Here is a 21,698-nt window from a genome sequence, read left to right as displayed (position 1 = left end):
TACTGTGTACCGGTACTGTACCGTGAAAATCGGTTAGGTACCGGTCCAAAATACCGGATCATGAAGTACCGGTACTGTACCGATTTAAATGTACACCAAGTCTATGCTTATTTTGTGACTGATCTCCTAACCTCATGCCCTCATGCAACACCACACATGAAGTGATACATTGGAATTATATATAGCGTTGCTAATATGCTACAAATCATTCGGGAGGAACGGTTGTTTTGATAGCAAGGCCAGAGGAGTTTGTTATATTCTTTGAATATAGGTTCTGACAAGTTGTGAACAGACCGTTTCGGTCAATATGAAGAAGTTCAGAAGAACACATATTAATTTGTAAAATTGTTTGGTACAGCTCATTCAAAGGTCGTTTTTTTTTCATAGAGCCGTCCGCACGGTCGTCTATATATACAAATGTTTCCACGGCAGGTAGGACATGTCGGACCGAGTACAAGCAGTTCCCCATCCGCTTGCCTCCCAACGGCAAGACCGACTACCCAACTACGCAACTACAGCGAACTACAGCTCATTCAAAGGTCGCTTTTTCATAGAGCCGTCCGCACGGTCGTCTACAAATGTTTCCGCGGCAGGTAGGACATGTCGAACCGAGTACAAGCAGTTCGCGATCCGCTAGCTCCCAACGGCAAGACCGACTACCCAACTACCCAACTACAGCGAACTGCAGCTCATTCAAAGGTCGTTTTCTTCATAGAGCCGTCCGCACGGTCGTCTACAAATGTTTTCACGGCAGGTAGGACATGTCGGACCGAGTACAAGCAGTTCCCCATCCGCTAGCCTCCCAACGGCAAGACTCCCAACTACGCAACTACAGCGAACTACAGCTCATTCAAAAGTCCTTTTTTTTCATAGAGCCGTCCTTACGGTCGTCTGAAAATGTTTCCACGGCAGGTAGGACATGTCGGACCGAGTACAAGCAGTTCCCCATCCGCTAGCCTCCCAACGGCAAGACCGACTACCCAACTACGCAACTACAGCGAACTACAGCCCATTTAAGGGTCTTTTTTTCATAGAGCCGTCCGCACGGTCGTCTACAAATGTTTCCACGGCAGGTAGGACATGTCGGACCGAGTACAAGCAGTTCCCCATCCGCTAGCCTCCCAACGGCAAGACCGACTACCCAACTACGCAACTACAGCGAACTACAGCTCATTCAAAGGTCGTTTTTTTTTCATGAAGCCGTCCACACGGGCGTCTACAAATAATTCCACGGCAGGTAGGACATGTCGGACCGAGTACAAGCAGTTCCCCATCCGCTAGCTTCCCAACGGCAAGACCGACTACCCAACTACCCAACTACAGCGAACTACAGCTCATTCAAAGGTCGTTTTTTTTCATAGAGCCGTCCGCACGGTCGTCGACAAATAATTCCACGGCAGGTAGGACATGTCGGACCGAGTACAAGCAGTTCCCCATCCGCTAGCCTCCCAACGGCAAGACCGACTACCCAACTACGCAACTACAGCGAACTACAGCCCATTCAAAGGTCGTTTTTTTTCTTCATAAAGACGTCCGCACGGTCGTCTACAAATGTTTCCACGGCAGGTAGGACATGTCGGACCGAGTACAAGCAGTTCCCCATCCGCTAGCCTCCCAACGGCAAGACCGACTACCCAACTACGCAACTACAGCGAACGACAGCCCATTCAAAGGTCGTCTTTTTTCATGAAGCCGTCCACACGGGCGTCTACAAATGTTTCCACGGCAGGTAGGACATGTCGGACCGAGTACAAGCAGTTCCCCATCCGCTAGCTTCCCAACGGCAAGACCGACTACCCAACTACCCAACTACAGCGAACTACAGCTCATTCAAAGGTCGTTTTTTTTCATAGAGCCGTCCGCACGGTCGTCTACAAATAATTCCACGGCAGGTAGGACATGTCGGACCGAGTACAAGCAGTTCCCCATCCGCTAGCCTCCCAACGGCAAGACCGACTACCCAACTACGCAACTACAGCGAACTACAGCCCATTCAAAGGTCGTTTTTTTTTCATAAAGCCGTCCGCACGGTCGTCTACAAATGTTTCCACGGCAGGTAGGACATGTCGGACCGAGTACAAGCAGTTCCCCATCCGCTAGCCTCCCAACGGCAAGACCGACTACCCAACTACAGCGAACTACAGCTCATTCAAAGGGTTTTTTTTTTCATAGAGCCGTCCGCACGGTCGTTTACAAATGTTTCCACGGCAGGTAGGACATGTCGGACCGAGTACAAGCAGTTCCCCATCCGCTAGCTTCCCAACGGCAAGACCGACTACCCAACTACGCAACTACAACGAACTACAGCTCTTTCAAAGGTCGTTTTTTTTCATAGAGCCGTCCGCACGGTCGTCGACAAAAAATTCTACGGCAGGTAGGACATGTCGGACCGAGTACAAGCAGTTCCCCATCCGCTAGCCTCCCAACGGCAAGACCGACTACCCAACTACCCAACTACAGCGAACTACAGCTCATTCAAAGGTCGTTTTTTTCATAGAGCCGTCCGCACGGTCGTCTACAAATGTTTTTCACGGCAGGTAGCTAGGACATGTCGGACCGAGTACAAGCAGTTCCCCATCCGCTAGCCTCCCAACGGCAAGACCGACTACCCAACTACGCAACTACAGCGAACTACAGCTCATTCAAAGGTCGTTTTTTTCATAGAGCCGTCCGCACGGTCGTTTACAAATGTTTCCACGGCAGGTAGGACATGTCGGACCGAGTATAAGCAGTTCCCCATCCGCTAGCTTCCCAACGGCAAGACCGACTACCCAACTACGCAACTACAACGAACTACAGCTCTTTCAAAGGTCGTTTTTTTTCATAGAGCCGTCCGCACGGTCGACGACAAATAATTCCACGGCAGGTAGGACATGTCGGACCGAGTACAAGCAGTTCCCCATCCGCTAGCCTCCCAACGGCAAGACCGACTACCCAACTACGCAACTACAACGAACTACAGCTCATTCAAAGGTCTTTTTTTTCATAGAGCCGTCCGCACGGGCGTCTACAAATGTTTACACGGCAGGTAGGACATGTCGGACTGAGTACAAGCAGTTCCCCATCCGCTAGCCTCCCAACGGCAAGACCGACTACCCAACTACCCAACTACAGCGAACTTCAGCCCATTTAAGGGTCTTTTTTTTCATAGAGCCGTCCGCACGGTCGTCTACAAATGTTTTTCACGGCAGGTAGCTAGGACATGTCGGACCGAGTACAAGCAGTTCCCCATCCGCTAGCCTCCAAACGGCAAGACCGACTACCCAACTACGCAACTACAGCGAACTACAGCTCAGTCAAAGGTCGTTTTTTTTTATAAAGCCGTCCGCACGGGCGTCTACAAATGTTTCCACGGCAGGTAGGACATGTCGGACTGAGTACAAGCAGTTCCCCATCCGCTAGCTTCCCAACGGCAAGACCTACTACCCAACTACGCAACTACAGCGAACTACAGCTCATTCAAAGGTCGTTTTTTTTCATAGAGCCGTCCGCACGGTCGTCGACAAATAATTCCACGGCAGGTAGGACATGTCGGACCGAGTACAAGCAGTTCCCCATCCGCTAGCCTCCCAACGGCAAGACCGACTACCCAACTACCCAACTACAGCGAACTACAGCCCATTCAAAGGTCGTTTTTTTTTTCATAAAGCCGTCCGCACGGTCGTCTACAAATGTTTCCACGGCAGGTAGGACATGTCGGACCGAGTACAAGCAGTTCCCCATCCGCTAGCCTCCCAACGGCAAGACCGACTACCCAACTACAGCGAACTACAGCTCATTCAAAGGGTTTTTTTTCATAGAGCCGTCCTCACGGGCGTCTACAACTGTTTCCACGGCAGGTAGGACATGTCGGACTGAGTACAAGCAGTTCCCCATCCGCTAGCCTCCCAACGGCAAGACCGACTACCCAACTACCCAACTACAGCGAACTACAGCTCATTCAAAGGTCGTTTTTTTCATAGAGCCGTCCGCACGGTCGTCTACAAATGTTTTTCACGGCAGGTAGCTAGGACATGTCGGACCGAGTACAAGCAGTTCCCCATCCGCTAGCTTCCCAACGGCAAGACCGACTACCCAACTACCCAACTACAGCGAACTACAGCTCATTCAAAGGTTGTTTTTTTCATAGAGCCGTCCGCACGGTCGTTTACAAATGTTTCCACGGCAGGTAGGACATGTCGGACCGAGTACAAGCAGTTCCCCATCCGCTAGCTTCCCAACGGCAAGACCGACTACCCAACTACGCAACTACAACGAACTACAGCTCTTTCAAAGGTCGTTTTTTTTCATAGAGCCGTCCGCACGGTCGTCGACAAATAATTCCACGGCAGGTAGGACATGTCGGACCGAGTACAAGCAGTTCCCCATCCGCTAGCCTCCCAACGGCAAGACCGACTACCCAACTACGCAACTACAGCGAACTACAGCTCATTCAAAGGTCGTTTTTTTCATAGAGCCGTCCGCACGGGCGTCTACAAATGTTTACACGGCAGGTAGGACATGTCGGACCGAGTACAAGCAGTTCCCCATCCGCTAGCCTCCCAACGGCAAGACCGACTACCCAACTACGCAACTACAGCGAACTACAGCTCATTCAAAGGTCTTTTTTTTCATAGAGCCGTCCGCACGGTCGTCTACAAATGTTTTTCACGGCAGGTAGCTAGGACATGTCGGACCGAGTACAAGCAGTTCCCCATCCGCTAGCCTCCCAACGGCAAGACCGACTACCCAACTACGCAACTACAGCGAACTACAGCTCAGTCAAAGGTCGTTTTTTTTTATAAAGCCGTCCGCACGGGCGTCTACAAATGTTTCCACGGCAGGTAGGACATGTCGGACTGAGTACAAGCAGTTCCCCATCCGCTAGCTTCCCAACGGCAAGACCTACTACCCAACTACGCAACTACAGCGAACGACAGCCCATTAAAGGGCCTTTTTTTTCATAGAGCCGTCCGCACGGTCGTCGACAAATAATTCCACGGCAGGCAGGACATGTCGGACCGAGTACAAGCAGTTCCCCATCCGCTAGCCTCTCAACGGCAAGACCGACTACCCAACTACGCTACTACAGCGAACTACAGCCCATTCAAAGGTCTGTCATGCCGTAGACCCGCCCGCACGGTCGTCTACAAATGTTTCCACGGAAGGTAGGACATGTCGGAACGAGTACAAGCAGTTTTCCATCCGCTAGCCTCCCAACGGCAAGACCGACTACCTAACTACGCAACTACAGCAAACTACAGCCCATTCAAAGGTCTGTCATGTCATAGAGCCGTCCGCACGGTCGTCTACAAATGTTTTCACGGCAGGAAGGACATGTCGGACCGAGTACAAGTAGTTCCCCATCCGCTAGCCTCCCAACGGCAAGACCGACTACCCAACTACGAACTACAGCGAACTACAGTCCATTCAAAGGTCTGTCTTGTCACACTGCCGAGCGATTTCGTGATGTCTTACCCCGTTCCATGCGCTCACACATGGACGGGCACTCGGGTACAGGACCTGAAAAAGCCGGCACCCCTGGCTGCGCCTGCCGGTGATTTCGTGATGCCTTACATGAAAGCGAGTCTTTGGCGCTCACACCAGGTTGTGGCACTCGGGTGGAAAGCTTGAAACAGTCTACAAATGTTTCCACGGCAGGTAGGACATGTCGGACTGAGTACAAGCAGTTCCCCATCCGCTAGCTTCCCAACGGCAAGACCTACTACTCAACTACGCAACTACAGCGAACTACAGCCCATTAAAGGTCGTCTACAAATGTTTCCACGGCATGTAGGACATGTCGGACCAAGTACAAGCAGTTCCCCATCCGCTAGCCTCCCAACGGCAAGACCGACTACCCAACTACGCAACTACAGCGAACTACAGCTCATTCAAAGGTCTTTTTTTTCATAGAGCCGTCCGCACGGTCGTCTACAAATGTTTCCACGGCAGGTAGGACATGTCGGACCAAGTACAAGCACCCCACCCGCTAGCCTCCCAACGGCAAGACCTACTACCCAACTACGCAACTACAGCGAACTACAGCTCATTCAAAGGTCGTTTTTTTTCATAGAGCCGTCCGCACGGTCGTCGACAAATAATTCCACGGCAGGTAGGACATGTCGGACCGAGTACAAGCAGTTCCCCATCCGCTAGCCTCCCAACGGCAAGACCGACTACCCAACTACGCAACTACAGCGAACTACAGCCCATTCAAAGGTGTTTTTTTTATAGAGCCGTCCGCACGGTCGTCTACAAATGTTTCCACGACAGGTAGGACATGTCGGACCAAGTACAAGCACCCCACCCGCTAGCCTCCCAACGGCAAGACCGACTACCCAACTACGCTACTACAGCGAACTACAGTCCATTCAAAGGTCTGTCTTGTCACACTGCCGAGCGATTTCGTGATGTCTTACCCCGTCCCATGCGCTCACACATGGACGGGCACTCGGGTACAGGACCTGAAAAAGCCGGCACCCCTGGCTGCGCCTGCCGGTGATTTCGTGATGCCTTAGATGAAAGCGAGTCTTTGGCGCTCACACCAGGTTGTGGCACTCGGGTGGAAAGCTTGAAACAGCCCTCACCTCTGGCTGCCCCTGCCGGCGATTTCGTGATGTCTTACATGAAAGCGAGTCTTTGGCGCTCACACCAGGTTATGGCACTCGGGTGGAAAGCATGAAACAGCCCGCACCCCTGGCTGCCCCTGCCGGCGATTTCGTGATGTCTTACACGAAACATGCGCCAGCAAGGCCAGCAATTATCCCATAGGAACTAATACTTAAAGGAGTCCTAAACTCTAGAAGGGAGTGATATTTTCCACTAGATTATGTATCAATGAATACATAACCAGCCGACTTTTTACAGAATTCCGCTTGTGGTGAATAACACAAGGTGTGTTTTGTAAAATAATATTTAACTCACTAAACCCGTGCAGACCTTACCCGTGTATTCCCTATACGTATACTCACTTCCTTCACCGTGAATATTTTTGGCATGAATGGGGGAGGGGGGCGGGTTAAGCACAATAACAAGGCCAGTTGTTAATTAAGGGTTAATGACCCGCCCCGAGGTGTATTTGGTGTCATAACGCCTGGTCATGTGCTATAACCACCGAATAAAACCACCTCGTTCGCTTCGCTCACTCGGTGGTTTTATTCGGTGGTTATAGCACATGACCAGCACCATATACATCGAAGAACAGTCGGGTCATTAACGTTATTATCACATAGACTATCTAAGCTGACACATATAAGAGAGACAAATTTCTGTATAATACATAGATTCTTTATTCAATACTATACATGTAAAATCAATCCATTGCCATATGATCTTCATATAATCCAATGTAAACAAGAGGTGACTTGTCTTTGAGCCCACACGGTTATAAATTGACGGGTTGTTAGACGCCTAGGTGTGGTAAGAATCGTGCATGTTTACCTCCCCTTTGCTTGTAGATCCTTGTAGTTTTCCCGGATAATTATTGCTCAAGCCGGAAAAGAAATCCCACAGAAGCGTACACATATCGAGCCGAGATCATTGTAGGTACAAACCTGTAAGAATTTGGGCGATTTTGACCGTAATTCTTTCGATGCCAACACATCGGTTTGGGGAAGTTACGTGTTCGCCCTGGGGAGGGGGGCGTTTGTTTTGAACATGGCGACATCACTTTGCCGGCAATAATTTAATTTTCGCCAGGCAAAACCCCCCAGAAACGTGAACATACCGGCCTGGGGTCCTCTTGGGTAGAAACGTAGGAGGTTTTATGGGCGATTTCTTTGTCTGCCAAGATTTGCTACTTCGGGAAATACAATGTGATGAGTGGGTAGGGGACTCTAGCTGTGTGGCCCGCTGCTTCTTGTTGGTCACACTCGTCAGCTTCCTTGCCTCTCAACTGCTGAATCATGTTCCTGGGCGTCTCCCCCAACTTCCCATGACCCGAAAACTGACTAAGTCGGCGTCTATCAGTTCCTCAACGTAAAACTGTGGGACGGGTGATGATGCCCGACAAATTTGCAACAACTATCGTCTGCGGACGGTTCCACTCTCTCGGTAGGGGTGTGAAAAAATTTGTTTCTAGTCCTCTGGTTTAAATTTCCCTTAGATTGAAATTTGTTCATTTTTGTCATGTATTCTAAGAAGATTTTGTGAATTTTGAGAAAATATGTTTTTTCTAAACAAGGGTAAATTAAAGATACATCGAAAAGACACCCCCATCTACAAAATGGAATAAGTGGTGTGTTATAACGCAGGTGTGTTATGGCCCCATAACACATGGGCAATGGAGGCTTCTGATTGGTCGACGCCATCTAGCTATGTGATAATAAGATATAAAGGAACACATAACAAGACAATTTTTCTTAACCCCCCTGATATTCTTTGTGTAACCTAACTTTTGTCAGGCCTTGACAGGTACATTGCATTCAGGCATAGGCTGAGGTTGTTTAATTCAATTAACTAGAAAATAAAGGATCACCTGGGGAATTTAGTGGAATACTCAATACTTTTTGATGCGCACGGGACTAGTGGATACTTTATCGTATACTGTAATAAGTATTCATTTTTACTTCCTAAAATTTTTTTGGCAAATAACTCCCCCCTCTGCAGTTTAGAACTACGTTAAGTTAAGGGATGATTTCCATCATGCATCACACCCCATGGGCCTTCATGAAGGGGCAACACTCAATTCCTGGTTTGTAAATGGTTCATATGCATGTATTAATTTGTTTATCTCTTGATAATTTTTTTACAATTTTTCGTAAAGATGAGGTCTGTTATGGATGGCTCTTTATGAGATTTGGTATGTAGGTAGGTTTTGGCAAAACAAAGGACAAGCTCAATTATGGATCACCTGGCGGATTTCTATGATACTACAGCACTAGCAAAAGTCCAGCTTCCCTATCTAGCGTCATGTACATGCTATGCCTATGGGAGCGATATTTCGATGGTAGACAGCTCTTAGGATGGCATTGAGGTCACGTCGGTTTCGGCCCGGCCCCCTAGCAGCTTTTTTCGACCTGCAGCACTTTATTAGGTATCGCATGTGTGTACATGTGTGTGTGTGTGTCAGGGCATGTGCACCTATCAATGGTCGGACGCGGACGCCTCAGGGCTGTTACTTTGAAAGACAACGAGGTAGATCCTTCTGCTCTGATGCGTAGCACTAACCTTTTGAATCACAAGGCTGCATTGGCGATGGCCTTACATACTTAGGTAAGTGCGCGTTACCAACAAGGTAATGTCTGTGCACCGCGACATGTTAGCGGTGTTCCTCAACTGAATTTCCCACGTGCACGGCAGCATAGAAATGTCGAATAAACATTCTTGTAAGGCTAAGCTTTGGTCCAGTTTACACATGCATTTTTAGGCACACTTGGAGCACACTCAGCTGAAGTCGATTTTGGACTGTGTAAACAGAAATGTAGGGTACTCAAGTACCCTTTTCCCGGACTTGATTTGAGTGATCTCAAAACCATACTCAAGTCGAACTCAAGTCGTTTTTCTACCTTCACTGACCTTTGTATGACCGCTGACCTGAGCATTGGCAATTGCGTAACTCGCAGGGAGTAGACGCCGAGTCGACTCCATCGAGTCCGGGAAAGGGGGACTTGAGTACCCTAGATTTTTGTTTACACAGTCCGCTGATCATGAGTCGGACTTGGGTTGAGTGTGCTCCAAGTGTGCTTGAAAATGCATATGTAAATTAAACCGGGCCTTAATCTTGGTGCCATAATTTTTCGGTGTCTATTTCATCATTTTGTGCACTATGGGGTGTAAGTTGGTCGTCACACCGCGGGCGCTGCTGAGCATTCCAAGTCACGTCGAATAGTTGGACATTTTCAGATGCCAGCTACACAAGTCATGTAGAACAAATGCTACATGTGATTGGACATATTTGCAATCGTCCCGGGCGTTCCAAGCATGTCACTGTGCAACGGGTATTTACTTCTTTTGTTGAATATGCACAAAAATAACCATCCTCATTGTCTGTTATTTTCCTATGTAGCCAAACGAACTGTGCCAAGTATTTAGGTAATCATTCTCACTCCTTATTCCAGGTGAGCTAACCTGGTTAAACGATGGACCCGAGAGTGTCGGTACCCGTGGGGCTGCTAGTCCTCATCATTATGGGCACTGGCGTGACTGGTCAAGGTTAGATTTTGTTCCAGACATTTTTCATACTAGTTGGTTTCTAATATCATTGCAGCAGTCTATAACAGTATATTACGGGAGCGTCCCCAGCATGATACACTTTTTTACGCGCTCGAATTCACGGCGCTCCACCGCTATTTGCCAGAGAGTGGTCTGGTTTGATGAATGAATTTTGAACACATTCATCTAAAGATGTGTTGTCGATAGTAGTAATGGCGGGAATTTTTTATTTGTACAAATATGTATGTGTCTTGAAGGTGTACATACCCATGCATATATCATGTAAATTTCGAAGTCATGATTTCCATAATCAAACTATTTCATGGAGGTACATGTATGAAGTCTCCGATCCTAACTCTTATTGATTGTCTGGTTATTATCTCCATGAAAAATTGAGATATTGTTTTGCCGTGTCTGTATGTGTGTGTGTGTGTGTGTGTGTGTGTGTGTGTGTGTGTGTGTCTCTGTGTGTGTGTTTCCGGACTATTGTAGTCAGCATAACTCAAGAACCTCTGGATGGATTACGATGATATTTGTTATGTGGGCGGGTGTTGTGAAGCCAAAATTCAAGGTCGATTTTGGTACTGAGTACCTTGGTACTGCAGCAGAACTTCAAGTTTTTGTATCTTTTGACCTGGACGTGCTTTGGTCTTGATTTTTTGGTGGCAGATAGCTTGTGATGTAATAATGGAGTGGTGTAGGTTTGGGCCCCCTTGCAGCTTGCTTTGGAACTGCAGGGGCGTTATTGTGAAAATCTTCAATGGAAAATAACTGAACAAAGGAACAAAGGATTTCCATGATATTTAGTAGGCAGGTAGCTTAGACAGAGATATACACCATGAAGTGCAAATTATGCTAATTGGGACTTAATATGCATAGCTAATGAGGAAAATCTATATTTGCAGTGTTTTCCATTATAAGACTCAAATACATGTAACATATGTAATTAATGGAGAGTGGAGCATCAACAAATTATGCAAATAAATTCCTGATTTGCATAATTAATGCAAAACACCGAAATTCATCAAATTGGAAATAAAAGGACTGTCAATATTGCAACATGTGTAAGTAAGATAAATGTGTTTATGATTAAGCGAATATTATGTAAATGTGTAAGTCATTTGCATAAATAGAATTGTTCATGGAGATATGAGGTCGTGGAACTCTTGTTTTCAGTTGTTTTAGGTTATTTTCGGCTGTTTGCTGTTAGCTCAGTTTGTTTCAAATAAGGAAATGTGTCCTCGCGTTGTTTTAGGGTTGTTAACGATAATTTGTGGGACCACTAGCTGTTCATTTATACATATTCTAAACAATTCAAAGGCTAACCACCTGTCTTGTACTCAGCTGTTTACTAACATAAAGGATGCCACTTGACACAAAAACCTCTTCCTGAGGTCTACCTCCCAATTGGGTGGCCAAATTCTTTCAACTGATTCTATCAACTCTTATTTCTTCAGATCCATGCAGCGACTACATTGTACTGAATGAGACATCGAGGAACGTCCAGCAGGTGAACGACGGTACAGCGGATAACTGTGATAGAGAGTTTAACGGAGAGTGGTACCGCTTCATGGGTCCTGCCGGAAATGTCATGCCTACAGAGGCGCCACCGAGCGTGTTCAGATGCGGCACCGATGCCCCGATGTGGATGAACGGACAACACCCCACCCTTGCTGACGGCGAGGTCTCGCGCCAGGCGTGTGCCTACTGGAGCGGTAACACCTGCAGATGGCATACAACCATCCAGGTGCGGGCCTGCAGCGCCGGCTACTTCGTGTATAAACTTCCCGCGGCTCCTACATGCAGCCTGGTCTACTGCGGGGAGTCGGTAACTGGTGAGTGAACCACAGTTTCCTAGCTTTGAACTGGAAATAGTCTCTTGATCCAGACGAATTGTATATCACTCCTTATGTATGGAAGGTAAAATACATTGCTTTTCCTTACATTTCCACCTTTTGCTATTTGATGAAATGGATTCCACTCTGGCCTTTTTCAGTCAACTGACATGAAATTTGGCATTGAGGTTAATAAGTGGGCAAATACCTACGGATCATTTTTTATTTAAAGTTTTTTTTTTAATCATACAGGCCTGTAACGCCGAAAAAAAGTATTACATGTAATATTAAACCAGAATAACCTGAAATTCGGTGCCTTGATGTCTATAGGTTCACAAGGCTTTATCCTGTCCAGGTACCGGTAGTAAATTTTGTACCTGCATCTCCTTAGTAGTCTGCCATAATAGCAAAAGAAGCTTGAGTCCTTGTAGATGCATTAGTCAGAAATTATATCTAGTAGATTAGTCCTTCTCAACAGACGTGCTTCCAGTTTGTTCCAGCAATAATCTTTTTTCCATGTAGTCAATGGTGGTTGGTCTGACTGGGGCCCATGGTCCCCCTGCAGTGTGACGTGTGGAGTTGGTGAGGAGACTCGGGACCGAACCTGCACCAATCCTGCACCAGCTAACGGCGGAGCAGACTGTGTGGGACTGGCTCAGGAGGCACAGGCCTGTGACACAGGGGTGTCCTGTTCAGGTAACTCTTAGTTATATTGGAATAGTCGTGCCTGCATCTTCTAATAAGCTTAGGTCTCCTGTGACAAAAGAAGCTTGCCCCTGTATCTGAGTCCTTATAGATACAAGTCAGGAGTACCTAAGGAAATTTCCTTTCATAGCTTCCATTTTTTTATCAGAGAGCCTAAAATTTGTGGATCGACATTATCTAACTCAACAAGTTGTAAATATTACATGTATGTGTGTATTTGGTATGGGAGTAAAGATGTTGGTAAAAAGGACTGTTCTATTATTTGACCTGATCATCTTTCTTTGGAATTTCCTCTCCTTTTACAGAATGTTCTGAACATAATCTGGTCATGACTTTTTGTATGTGCTCAGAACGAAGCAGTACAGGTTTTAGCTCCTTTGCATCTTTTTGTAGACATAATAGCAAAAGAAGCTTGAGTCCTTGTAGATGCATTAGTCAGAAATATCTAGTAGATTAGTCCTTCTCAACAGACGTGCTTCCAGTTTGTTCCAGCAATAATCTTTTTTCCATGTAGTCAATGGTGGTTGGTCTGACTGGGGCCCATGGTCCCCCTGCAGTGTGACGTGTGGAGTTGGTGAGGAGACTCGGGACCGAACCTGCACCAATCCTGCACCAGCTAACGGCGGAGCAGACTGTGTGGGACTGGCTCAGGAGGCACAGGCCTGTGACACAGGGGTGTCCTGTTCAGGTAACTCTTAGTTATATTGGAATAGTCGTGCCTGCATCTTCTAATAAGCTTAGGTCTCCTGTGACAAAAGAAGCTTGCCCCTGTATCTGAGTCCTTATAGATACAAGTCAGGAGTACCTAAGGAAATTTCCTTTCATAGCTTCCATTTTTTTATCAGAGAGCCTAAAATTTGTGGATCGACATTATCTAACTCAACAAGTTGTAAATATTACATGTATGTGTGTATTTGGTATGGGAGTAAAGATGTTGGTAAAGAGGACTGTTCTATTATTTGACCTGATCATCTTTCTTTGGAATTTCCTCTCCTTTTACAGAATGTTCTGAACATAATCTGGTCATGACTTTTTGTATGTGCTCAGAACGAAGCAGTACAGGTTTTAGCTCCTTTGCATCTTTTTGTAGACAATGGTATTCATCCTTATTTCAGCTACACATTTCGATTTTATTTGCATATCAATGTGTAAAAATTACAAATCCTTTGTATTTGGTGATATAAAAGCCATACACATGACTTGTGTGACTTTTGTGATTATGACAGAAACATAAGTGAATAGATAAATAAATAAGTAACAGCTAACAGCTATATCATTTGGAGAAAATAAGGTGTTCGTGGAACTCTAGTTATTATTGTTATTTTGTAACGATAGTCGTAGTTTGTGTTTTTATATGTGAAGCCAGGGGTACCTGAAAAACAAGCTTGCCTGAGTGTATTTTTCCCTGTATAAATAAAATAAAATGAAAAATGTGTATGCCGACTAGATAACCCGAAAAGGCCTAAAGTCTTGATGTTTAGTAGGTGGGCAGGTCTTGATGACACCTGGAAATAATTATTAAACTTTGGACCCCTTAGCAACATGTTCAGGTAATCTAACGGTACTTATCCTTGGACATATACACACAGGACTTAAATGATATTTTCAAGATATACCAAATTATAATAATTCTTTTCCTTTTTTTAACCGAAATGGTTTTAGACAGAAAACGTTTATTTTGGGAACGTGCATTAAAACAAAGGATAATCCCCTCCCTTGTACTCAGCTGGTGAGGTATTCTACTTGCGCCAAAGCCCTTCCTTAATTTTACATTCTTATTGGAGGGTCAATTTCTTATAGCAGAATCCATCAACTCTTATTTCTTCAGATCCATGCAGCGACTACATTGTACTGAATGAGACATCGAGGAACGTCCAGCAGGTGAACGACGGTACAGCGGATAACTGTGATAGAGAGTTTAACGGAGAGTGGTACCGCTTCATGGGTCCTGCCGGAAATGTCATGCCTACAGAGGCGCCACCGAGCGTGTTCAGATGCGGCACCGATGCCCCGATGTGGATGAACGGACAACACCCCACCCTTGCTGACGGCGAGGTCTCGCGCCAGGCGTGTGCCTACTGGAGCGGTAACACCTGCAGATGGCATACAACCATCCAGGTGCGGGCCTGCAGCGCCGGCTACTTCGTGTATAAACTTCCCGCGGCTCCTGCATGCAGCCTGGTCTACTGCGGGGAGTCGGTAACTGGTGAGTGAACCACAGTTTCCTAGCTTTGAACTGGAAATAGTCTCTTGATCCAGACGAATTGTATATCACTCCTTATGTATGGAAGGTAAAATACATTGCTTTTCCTTACATTTCCACCTTTTGCTATTTGATGAAATGGATTCCACTCTGGCCTTTTTCAGTCAACTGACATGAAATTTGGCATTGAGGTTAATGAGTGGGCAAATACCTACGGATCATTTTTTTATTTAAAGTTTTTTTTTTAATCATACAGGCCTGTAACGCCGAAAAAAAGTATTACATGTGCTTCTGCGCCTAGGTATTAAACCAGAATAACCTGAAATTCGGTGCCTTGATGTCTATAGGTTCACAAGGCTTTATCCTGTCCAGGTACCGGTAGTAAATTTTGTACCTGCATCTCCTTAGTAGTCTGCCATAATAGCAAAAGAAGCTTGAGTCCTTGTAGATGCATTAGTCAGAAATTATATCTAGTAGATTAGTCCTTCTCAACAGACGTGCTTCCAGTTTGTTCCAGCAATAATCTTTTTTCCATGTAGTCAATGGTGGTTGGTCTGACTGGGGCCCATGGTCCCCCTGCAGTGTGACGTGTGGAGTTGGTGAGGAGACTCGGGACCGAACCTGCACCAATCCTGCACCAGCTAACGGCGGAGCAGACTGTGTGGGACTGGCTCAGGAGGCACAGGCCTGTGACACAGGGGTGTCCTGTTCAGGTAACTCTTAGTTATATTGGAATAGTCGTGCCTGCATCTTCTAATAAGCTTAGGTCTCCTGTGACAAAAGAAGCTTGCCCCTGTATCTGAGTCCTTATAGATACAAGTCAGGAGTACCTAAGGAAATTTCCTTTCATAGCTTCCATTTTTTTATCAGAGAGCCTAAAATTTGTGGATCGACATTATCTAACTCAACAAGTTGTAAATATTACATGTATGTGTGTATTTGGTATGGGAGTAAAGATGTTGGTAAAAAGGACTGTTCTATTATTTGACCTGATCATCTTTCTTTGGAATTTCCTCTCCTTTTACAGAATGTTCTGAACATAATCTGGTCATGACTTTTTGTATGTGCTCAGAACGAAGCAGTACAGGTTTTAGATCCTTTGCATCTTTTTGTAGACATAATAGCAAAAGAAGCTTGAGTCCTTGTAGATGCATTAGTCAGAAATTATATCTAGTAGATTAGTCCTTCTCAACAGACGTGCTTCCAGTTTGTTCCAGCAATAATCTTTTTTCCATGTAGTCAATGGTGGTTGGTCTGACTGGGGCCCATGGTCCCCCTGCAGTGTGACGTGTGGAGTTGGTGAGGAGACTCGGGACCGAACCTGCACCAATCCTGCACCAGCTAACGGCGGAGCAGACTGTGTGGGACTGGCTCAGGAGGCACAGGCCTGTGACACAGGGGTGTCCTGTTCAGGTAACTCTTAGTTATATTGGAATAGTCGTGCCTGCATCTTCTAATAAGCTTAGGTCTCCTGTGACAAAAGAAGCTTGCCCCTGTATCTGAGTCCTTATAGATACAAGTCAGGAGTACCTAAGGAAATTTCCTTTCATAGCTTCCATTTTTTTATCAGAGAGCCTAAAATTTGTGGATCGACATTATCTAACTCAACAAGTTGTAAATATTACATGTATGTGTGTATTTGGTATGGGAGTAAAGATGTTGGTAAAAAGGACTGTTCTATTATTTGACCTGATCATCTTTCTTTGGAATTTCCTCTCCTTTTACAGAATGTTCTGAACATAATCTGGTCATGACTTTTTGTATGTGCTCAGAACGAAGCAGTACAGGTTTTAGCTCCTTTGCATCTTTTTGTAGACATAATAGCAAAAGAAGCTTGAGTCCTTGTAGATGCATTAGTCAGAAATTATATCTAGTAGATTAGTCCTTCTCAACAGACGTGCTTCCAGTTTGTTCCAGCAATAATCTTTTTTCCATGTAGTCAATGGTGGTTGGTCTGACTGGGGCCCATGGTCCCCCTGCAGTGTGACGTGTGGAGTTGGTGAGGAGACTCGGGACCGAACCTGCACCAATCCTGCACCAGCTAACGGCGGAGCAGACTGTGTGGGACTGGCTCAGGAGGCACAGGCCTGTGACACAGGGGTGTCCTGTTCAGGTAACTCTTAGTTATATTGGAATAGTCGTGCCTGCATCTTCTAATAAGCTTAGGTCTCCTGTGACAAAAGAAGCTTGCCCCTGTATCTGAGTCCTTATAAATACAAGTCAGGAGTACCTAAGGAAATTTCCTTTCATAGCTTCCATTTTTTTATCAGAGAGCCTAAAATTTGTGGATCGACATTATCTAACTCAACAAGTTGTAAATATTACATGTATGTGTGTATTTGGTATGGGAGTAAAGATGTTGGTAAAGAGGACTGTTCTATTATTTGACCTGATCATCTTTCTTTGGAATTTCCTCTCCTTTTACAGAATGTTCTGAACATAATCTGGTCATGACTTTTTGTATGTGCTCAGAACGAAGCAGTACAGGTTTTAGCTCCTTTGCATCTTTTTGTAGACAATGGTATTCATCCTTATTTCAGCTACACATTTCGATTTTATTTGCATATCAATGTGTAAAAATTACAAATCCTTTGTATTTGGTGATATAAAAGCCATACACATGACTTGTGTGACTTTTGTGATTATGACAGAAACATAAGTGAATAGATAAATAAATAAGTAACAGCTAACAGCTATATCATTTGGAGAAAATAAGGTGTTCGTGGAACTCTAGTTATTATTGTTATTTTGTAACGATAGTCGTAGTTTGTGTTTTTATATGTGAAGCCAGGGGTACCTGAAAAACAAGCTTGCCTGAGTGTATTTTTCCCTGTATAAATAAAATAAAATGAAAAATGTGTATGCCGACTAGATAACCCGAAAAGGCCTAAAGTCTTGATGTTTAGTAGGTGGGCAGGTCTTGATGACACCTGGAAATAATTATTAAACTTTGGACCCCTCAGCAACATGTTCAGGTAATCTAACGGTACTTATCCTTGGACATATACACACAGGACTTAAATGATATTTTCAAGATATACCAAATTATAATAATTCTTTTCCTTTTTTTAACCGAAATGGTTTTAGACAGAAAACGTTTATTTTGGGAACCTGCATTAAAACAAAGGATAATCCCCTCCCTTGTACTCAGCTGGTGAGGTATTCTACTTGCGCCAAAGCCCTTCCTTAATTTTACATTCTTATTGGAGGGTCAATTTCTTATAGCAGAATCTATCAACTCTTATTTCTTCAGATCCATGCAGCGACTACATTGTACTGAATGAGACATCGAGGAACGTCCAGCAGGTGAACGACGGTACAGCGGATAACTGTGATAGAGAGTTTAACGGAGAGTGGTACCGCTTCATGGGTCCTGCCGGAAATGTCATGCCTACAGAGGCGCCACCGAGCGTGTTCAGATGCGGCACCGATGCCCCGATGTGGATGAACGGACAACACCCCACCCTTGCTGACGGCGAGGTCTCGCGCCAGGCGTGTGCCTACTGGAGCGGTAACACCTGCAGATGGCATACAACCATCCAGGTGCGGGCCTGCAGCGCCGGCTACTTCGTGTATAAACTTCCCGCGGCTCCTACATGCAGCCTGGTCTACTGTGGGGAGTCGGTAACTGGTGAGTGAACCACAGTTTCCTAGCTTTGAACTGGAAATAGTCTCTTGATCCAGACGAATTGTATATCACTCCTTATGTATGGAAGGTAAAATACATTGCTTTTCCTTACATTTCCACCTTTTGCTATTTGATGAAATGGATTCCACTCTGGCCTTTTTCAGTCAACTGACATGAAATTTGGCATTGAGGTTAATGAGTGGGCAAATACCTACGGATCATTTTTTTATTTAAAGTTTTTTTTTTAATCATACAGGCCTGTAACGCCGAAAAAAAGTATTACATGTGCTTCTGCGCCTAGGTATTAAACCAGAATAACCTGAAATTCGGTGCCTTGATGTCTATAGGTTCACAAGGCTTTATCCTGTCCAGGTACCGGTAGTAAATTTTGTACCTGCATCTCCTTAGTAGTCTGCCATAATAGCAAAAGAAGCTTGAGTCCTTGTAGATGCATTAGTCAGAAATTATATCTAGTAGATTAGTCCTTCTCAACAGACGTGCTTCCAGTTTGTTCCAGCAATAATCTTTTTTCCATGTAGTCAATGGTGGTTGGTCTGACTGGGGCCCATGGTCCCCCTGCAGTGTGACGTGTGGAGTTGGTGAGGAGACTCGGGACCGAACCTGCACCAATCCTGCACCAGCTAACGGCGGAGCAGACTGTGTGGGACTGGCTCAGGAGGCACAGGCCTGTGACACAGGGGTGTCCTGTTCAGGTAACTCTTAGTTATATTGGAATAGTCGTGCCTGCATCTTCTAATAAGCTTAGGTCTCCTGTGACAAAAGAAGCTTGCCCCTGTATCTGAGTCCTTATAGATACAAGTCAGGAGTACCTAAGGAAATTTCCTTTCATAGCTTCCATTTTTTTATCAGAGAGCCTAAAATTTGTGGATCGACATTATCTAACTCAACAAGTTGTAAATATTACATGTATGTGTGTATTTGGTATGGGAGTAAAGATGTTGGTAAAGAGGACTGTTCTATTATTTGACCTGATCATCTTTCTTTGGAATTTCCTCTCCTTTTACAGAATGTTCTGAACATAATCTGGTCATGACTTTTTGTATGTGCTCAGAACGAAGCAGTACAGGTTTTAGCTCCTTTGCATCTTTTTGTAGACAATGGTATTCATCCTTATTTCAGCTACACATTTCGATTTTATTTGCATATCAATGTGTAAAAATTACAAATCCTTTGTATTTGGTGATATAAAAGCCATACACATGACTTGTGTGACTTTTGTGATTATGACAGAAACATAAGTGAATAGATAAATAAATAAGTAACAGCTAACAGCTATATCATTTGGAGAAAATAAGGTGTTCGTGGAACTCTAGTTATTATTGTTATTTTGTAACGATAGTCGTAGTTTGTGTTTTTATATGTGAAGCCAGGGGTACCTGAAAAACAAGCTTGCCTGAGTGTATTTTTCCCTGTATAAATAAAATAAAATGAAAAATGTGTATGCCGACTAGATAACCCGAAAAGGCCTAAAGTCTTGATGTTTAGTAGGTGGGCAGGTCTTGATGACACCTGGAAATAATTATTAAACTTTGGACCCCTTAGCAACATGTTCAGGTAATCTAACGGTACTTATCCTTGGACATATACACACAGGACTTAAATGATATTTTCAAGATATACCAAATTATAATAATTCTTTTCCTTTTTTTAACCGAAATGGTTTTAGACAGAAAACGTTTATTTTGGGAACGTGCATTAAAACAAAGGATAATCCCCTCCCTTGTACTCAGCTGGTGAGGTATTCTACTTGCGCCAAAGCCCTTCCTTAATTTTACATTCTTATTGGAGGGTCAATTTCTTATAGCAGAATCCATCAACTCTTATTTCTTCAGATCCATGCAGCGACTACATTGTACTGAATGAGACATCGAGGAACGTCCAGCAGGTGAACGACGGTACAGCGGATAACTGTGATAGAGAGTTTAACGGAGAGTGGTACCGCTTCATGGGTCCTGCCGGAAATGTCATGCCTACAGAGGCGCCACCGAGCGTGTTCAGATGCGGCACCGATGCCCCGATGTGGATGAACGGACAACACCCCACCCTTGCTGACGGCGAGGTCTCGCGCCAGGCGTGTGCCTACTGGAGCGGTAACACCTGCAGATGGCATACAACCATCCAGGTGCGGGCCTGCAGCGCCGGCTACTTCGTGTATAAACTTCCCGCGGCTCCTGCATGCAGCCTGGTCTACTGCGGGGAGTCGGTAACTGGTGAGTGAACCACAGTTTCCTAGCTTTGAACTGGAAATAGTCTCTTGATCCAGACGAATTGTATATCACTCCTTATGTATGGAAGGTAAAATACATTGCTTTTCCTTACATTTCCACCTTTTGCTATTTGATGAAATGGATTCCACTCTGGCCTTTTTCAGTCAACTGACATGAAATTTGGCATTGAGGTTAATGAGTGGGCAAATACCTACGGATCATTTTTTTATTTAAAGTTTTTTTTTTAATCATACAGGCCTGTAACGCCGAAAAAAAGTATTACATGTGCTTCTGCGCCTAGGTATTAAACCAGAATAACCTGAAATTCGGTGCCTTGATGTCTATAGGTTCACAAGGCTTTATCCTGTCCAGGTACCGGTAGTAAATTTTGTACCTGCATCTCCTTAGTAGTCTGCCATAATAGCAAAAGAAGCTTGAGTCCTTGTAGATGCATTAGTCAGAAATTATATCTAGTAGATTAGTCCTTCTCAACAGACGTGCTTCCAGTTTGTTCCAGCAATAATCTTTTTTCCATGTAGTCAATGGTGGTTGGTCTGACTGGGGCCCATGGTCCCCCTGCAGTGTGACGTGTGGAGTTGGTGAGGAGACTCGGGACCGAACCTGCACCAATCCTGCACCAGCTAACGGCGGAGCAGACTGTGTGGGACTGGCTCAGGAGGCACAGGCCTGTGACACAGGGGTGTCCTGTTCAGGTAACTCTTAGTTATATTGGAATAGTCGTGCCTGCATCTTCTAATAAGCTTAGGTCTCCTGTGACAAAAGAAGCTTGCCCCTGTATCTGAGTCCTTATAGATACAAGTCAGGAGTACCTAAGGAAATTTCCTTTCATAGCTTCCATTTTTTTATCAGAGAGCCTAAAATTTGTGGATCGACATTATCTAACTCAACAAGTTGTAAATATTACATGTATGTGTGTATTTGGTATGGGAGTAAAGATGTTGGTA

General features: G+C 45.0%; 1 protein-coding gene across 1 annotated transcript in view; it reads left to right on the top strand.

The window, feature by feature from the left end:
- LOC136426979 (SCO-spondin-like) overlaps positions 1-21,698 on the top strand; it is a 48,297-nt gene that overhangs the window by 16,858 nt on the left and 9,741 nt on the right. Inside the window, exons 2-13 of the mRNA XM_066415699.1 lie at positions 10,041-10,134; positions 11,592-11,969; positions 12,492-12,665; positions 13,189-13,362; positions 14,503-14,880; positions 15,417-15,590; positions 16,117-16,290; positions 16,817-16,990; positions 18,131-18,508; positions 19,045-19,218; positions 20,359-20,736; positions 21,273-21,446. Of these exons, the coding sequence (XP_066271796.1) occupies positions 10,062-10,134; positions 11,592-11,969; positions 12,492-12,665; positions 13,189-13,362; positions 14,503-14,880; positions 15,417-15,590; positions 16,117-16,290; positions 16,817-16,990; positions 18,131-18,508; positions 19,045-19,218; positions 20,359-20,736; positions 21,273-21,446 (2,803 nt within the window). The 5' untranslated portion in view covers positions 10,041-10,061. The remainder of the gene's footprint in view (positions 1-10,040; positions 10,135-11,591; positions 11,970-12,491; positions 12,666-13,188; positions 13,363-14,502; positions 14,881-15,416; positions 15,591-16,116; positions 16,291-16,816; positions 16,991-18,130; positions 18,509-19,044; positions 19,219-20,358; positions 20,737-21,272; positions 21,447-21,698) is intronic.

The sequence above is a fragment of the Branchiostoma lanceolatum genome, chromosome 2 (assembly GCF_035083965.1).
Source record: "Branchiostoma lanceolatum isolate klBraLanc5 chromosome 2, klBraLanc5.hap2, whole genome shotgun sequence".
Classification (NCBI taxonomy): domain Eukaryota; kingdom Metazoa; phylum Chordata; class Leptocardii; order Amphioxiformes; family Branchiostomatidae; genus Branchiostoma; species Branchiostoma lanceolatum.
Note: the sequence above shows the minus strand (reverse complement) of the source record. Positions and strands in the feature narration are given on the sequence as shown.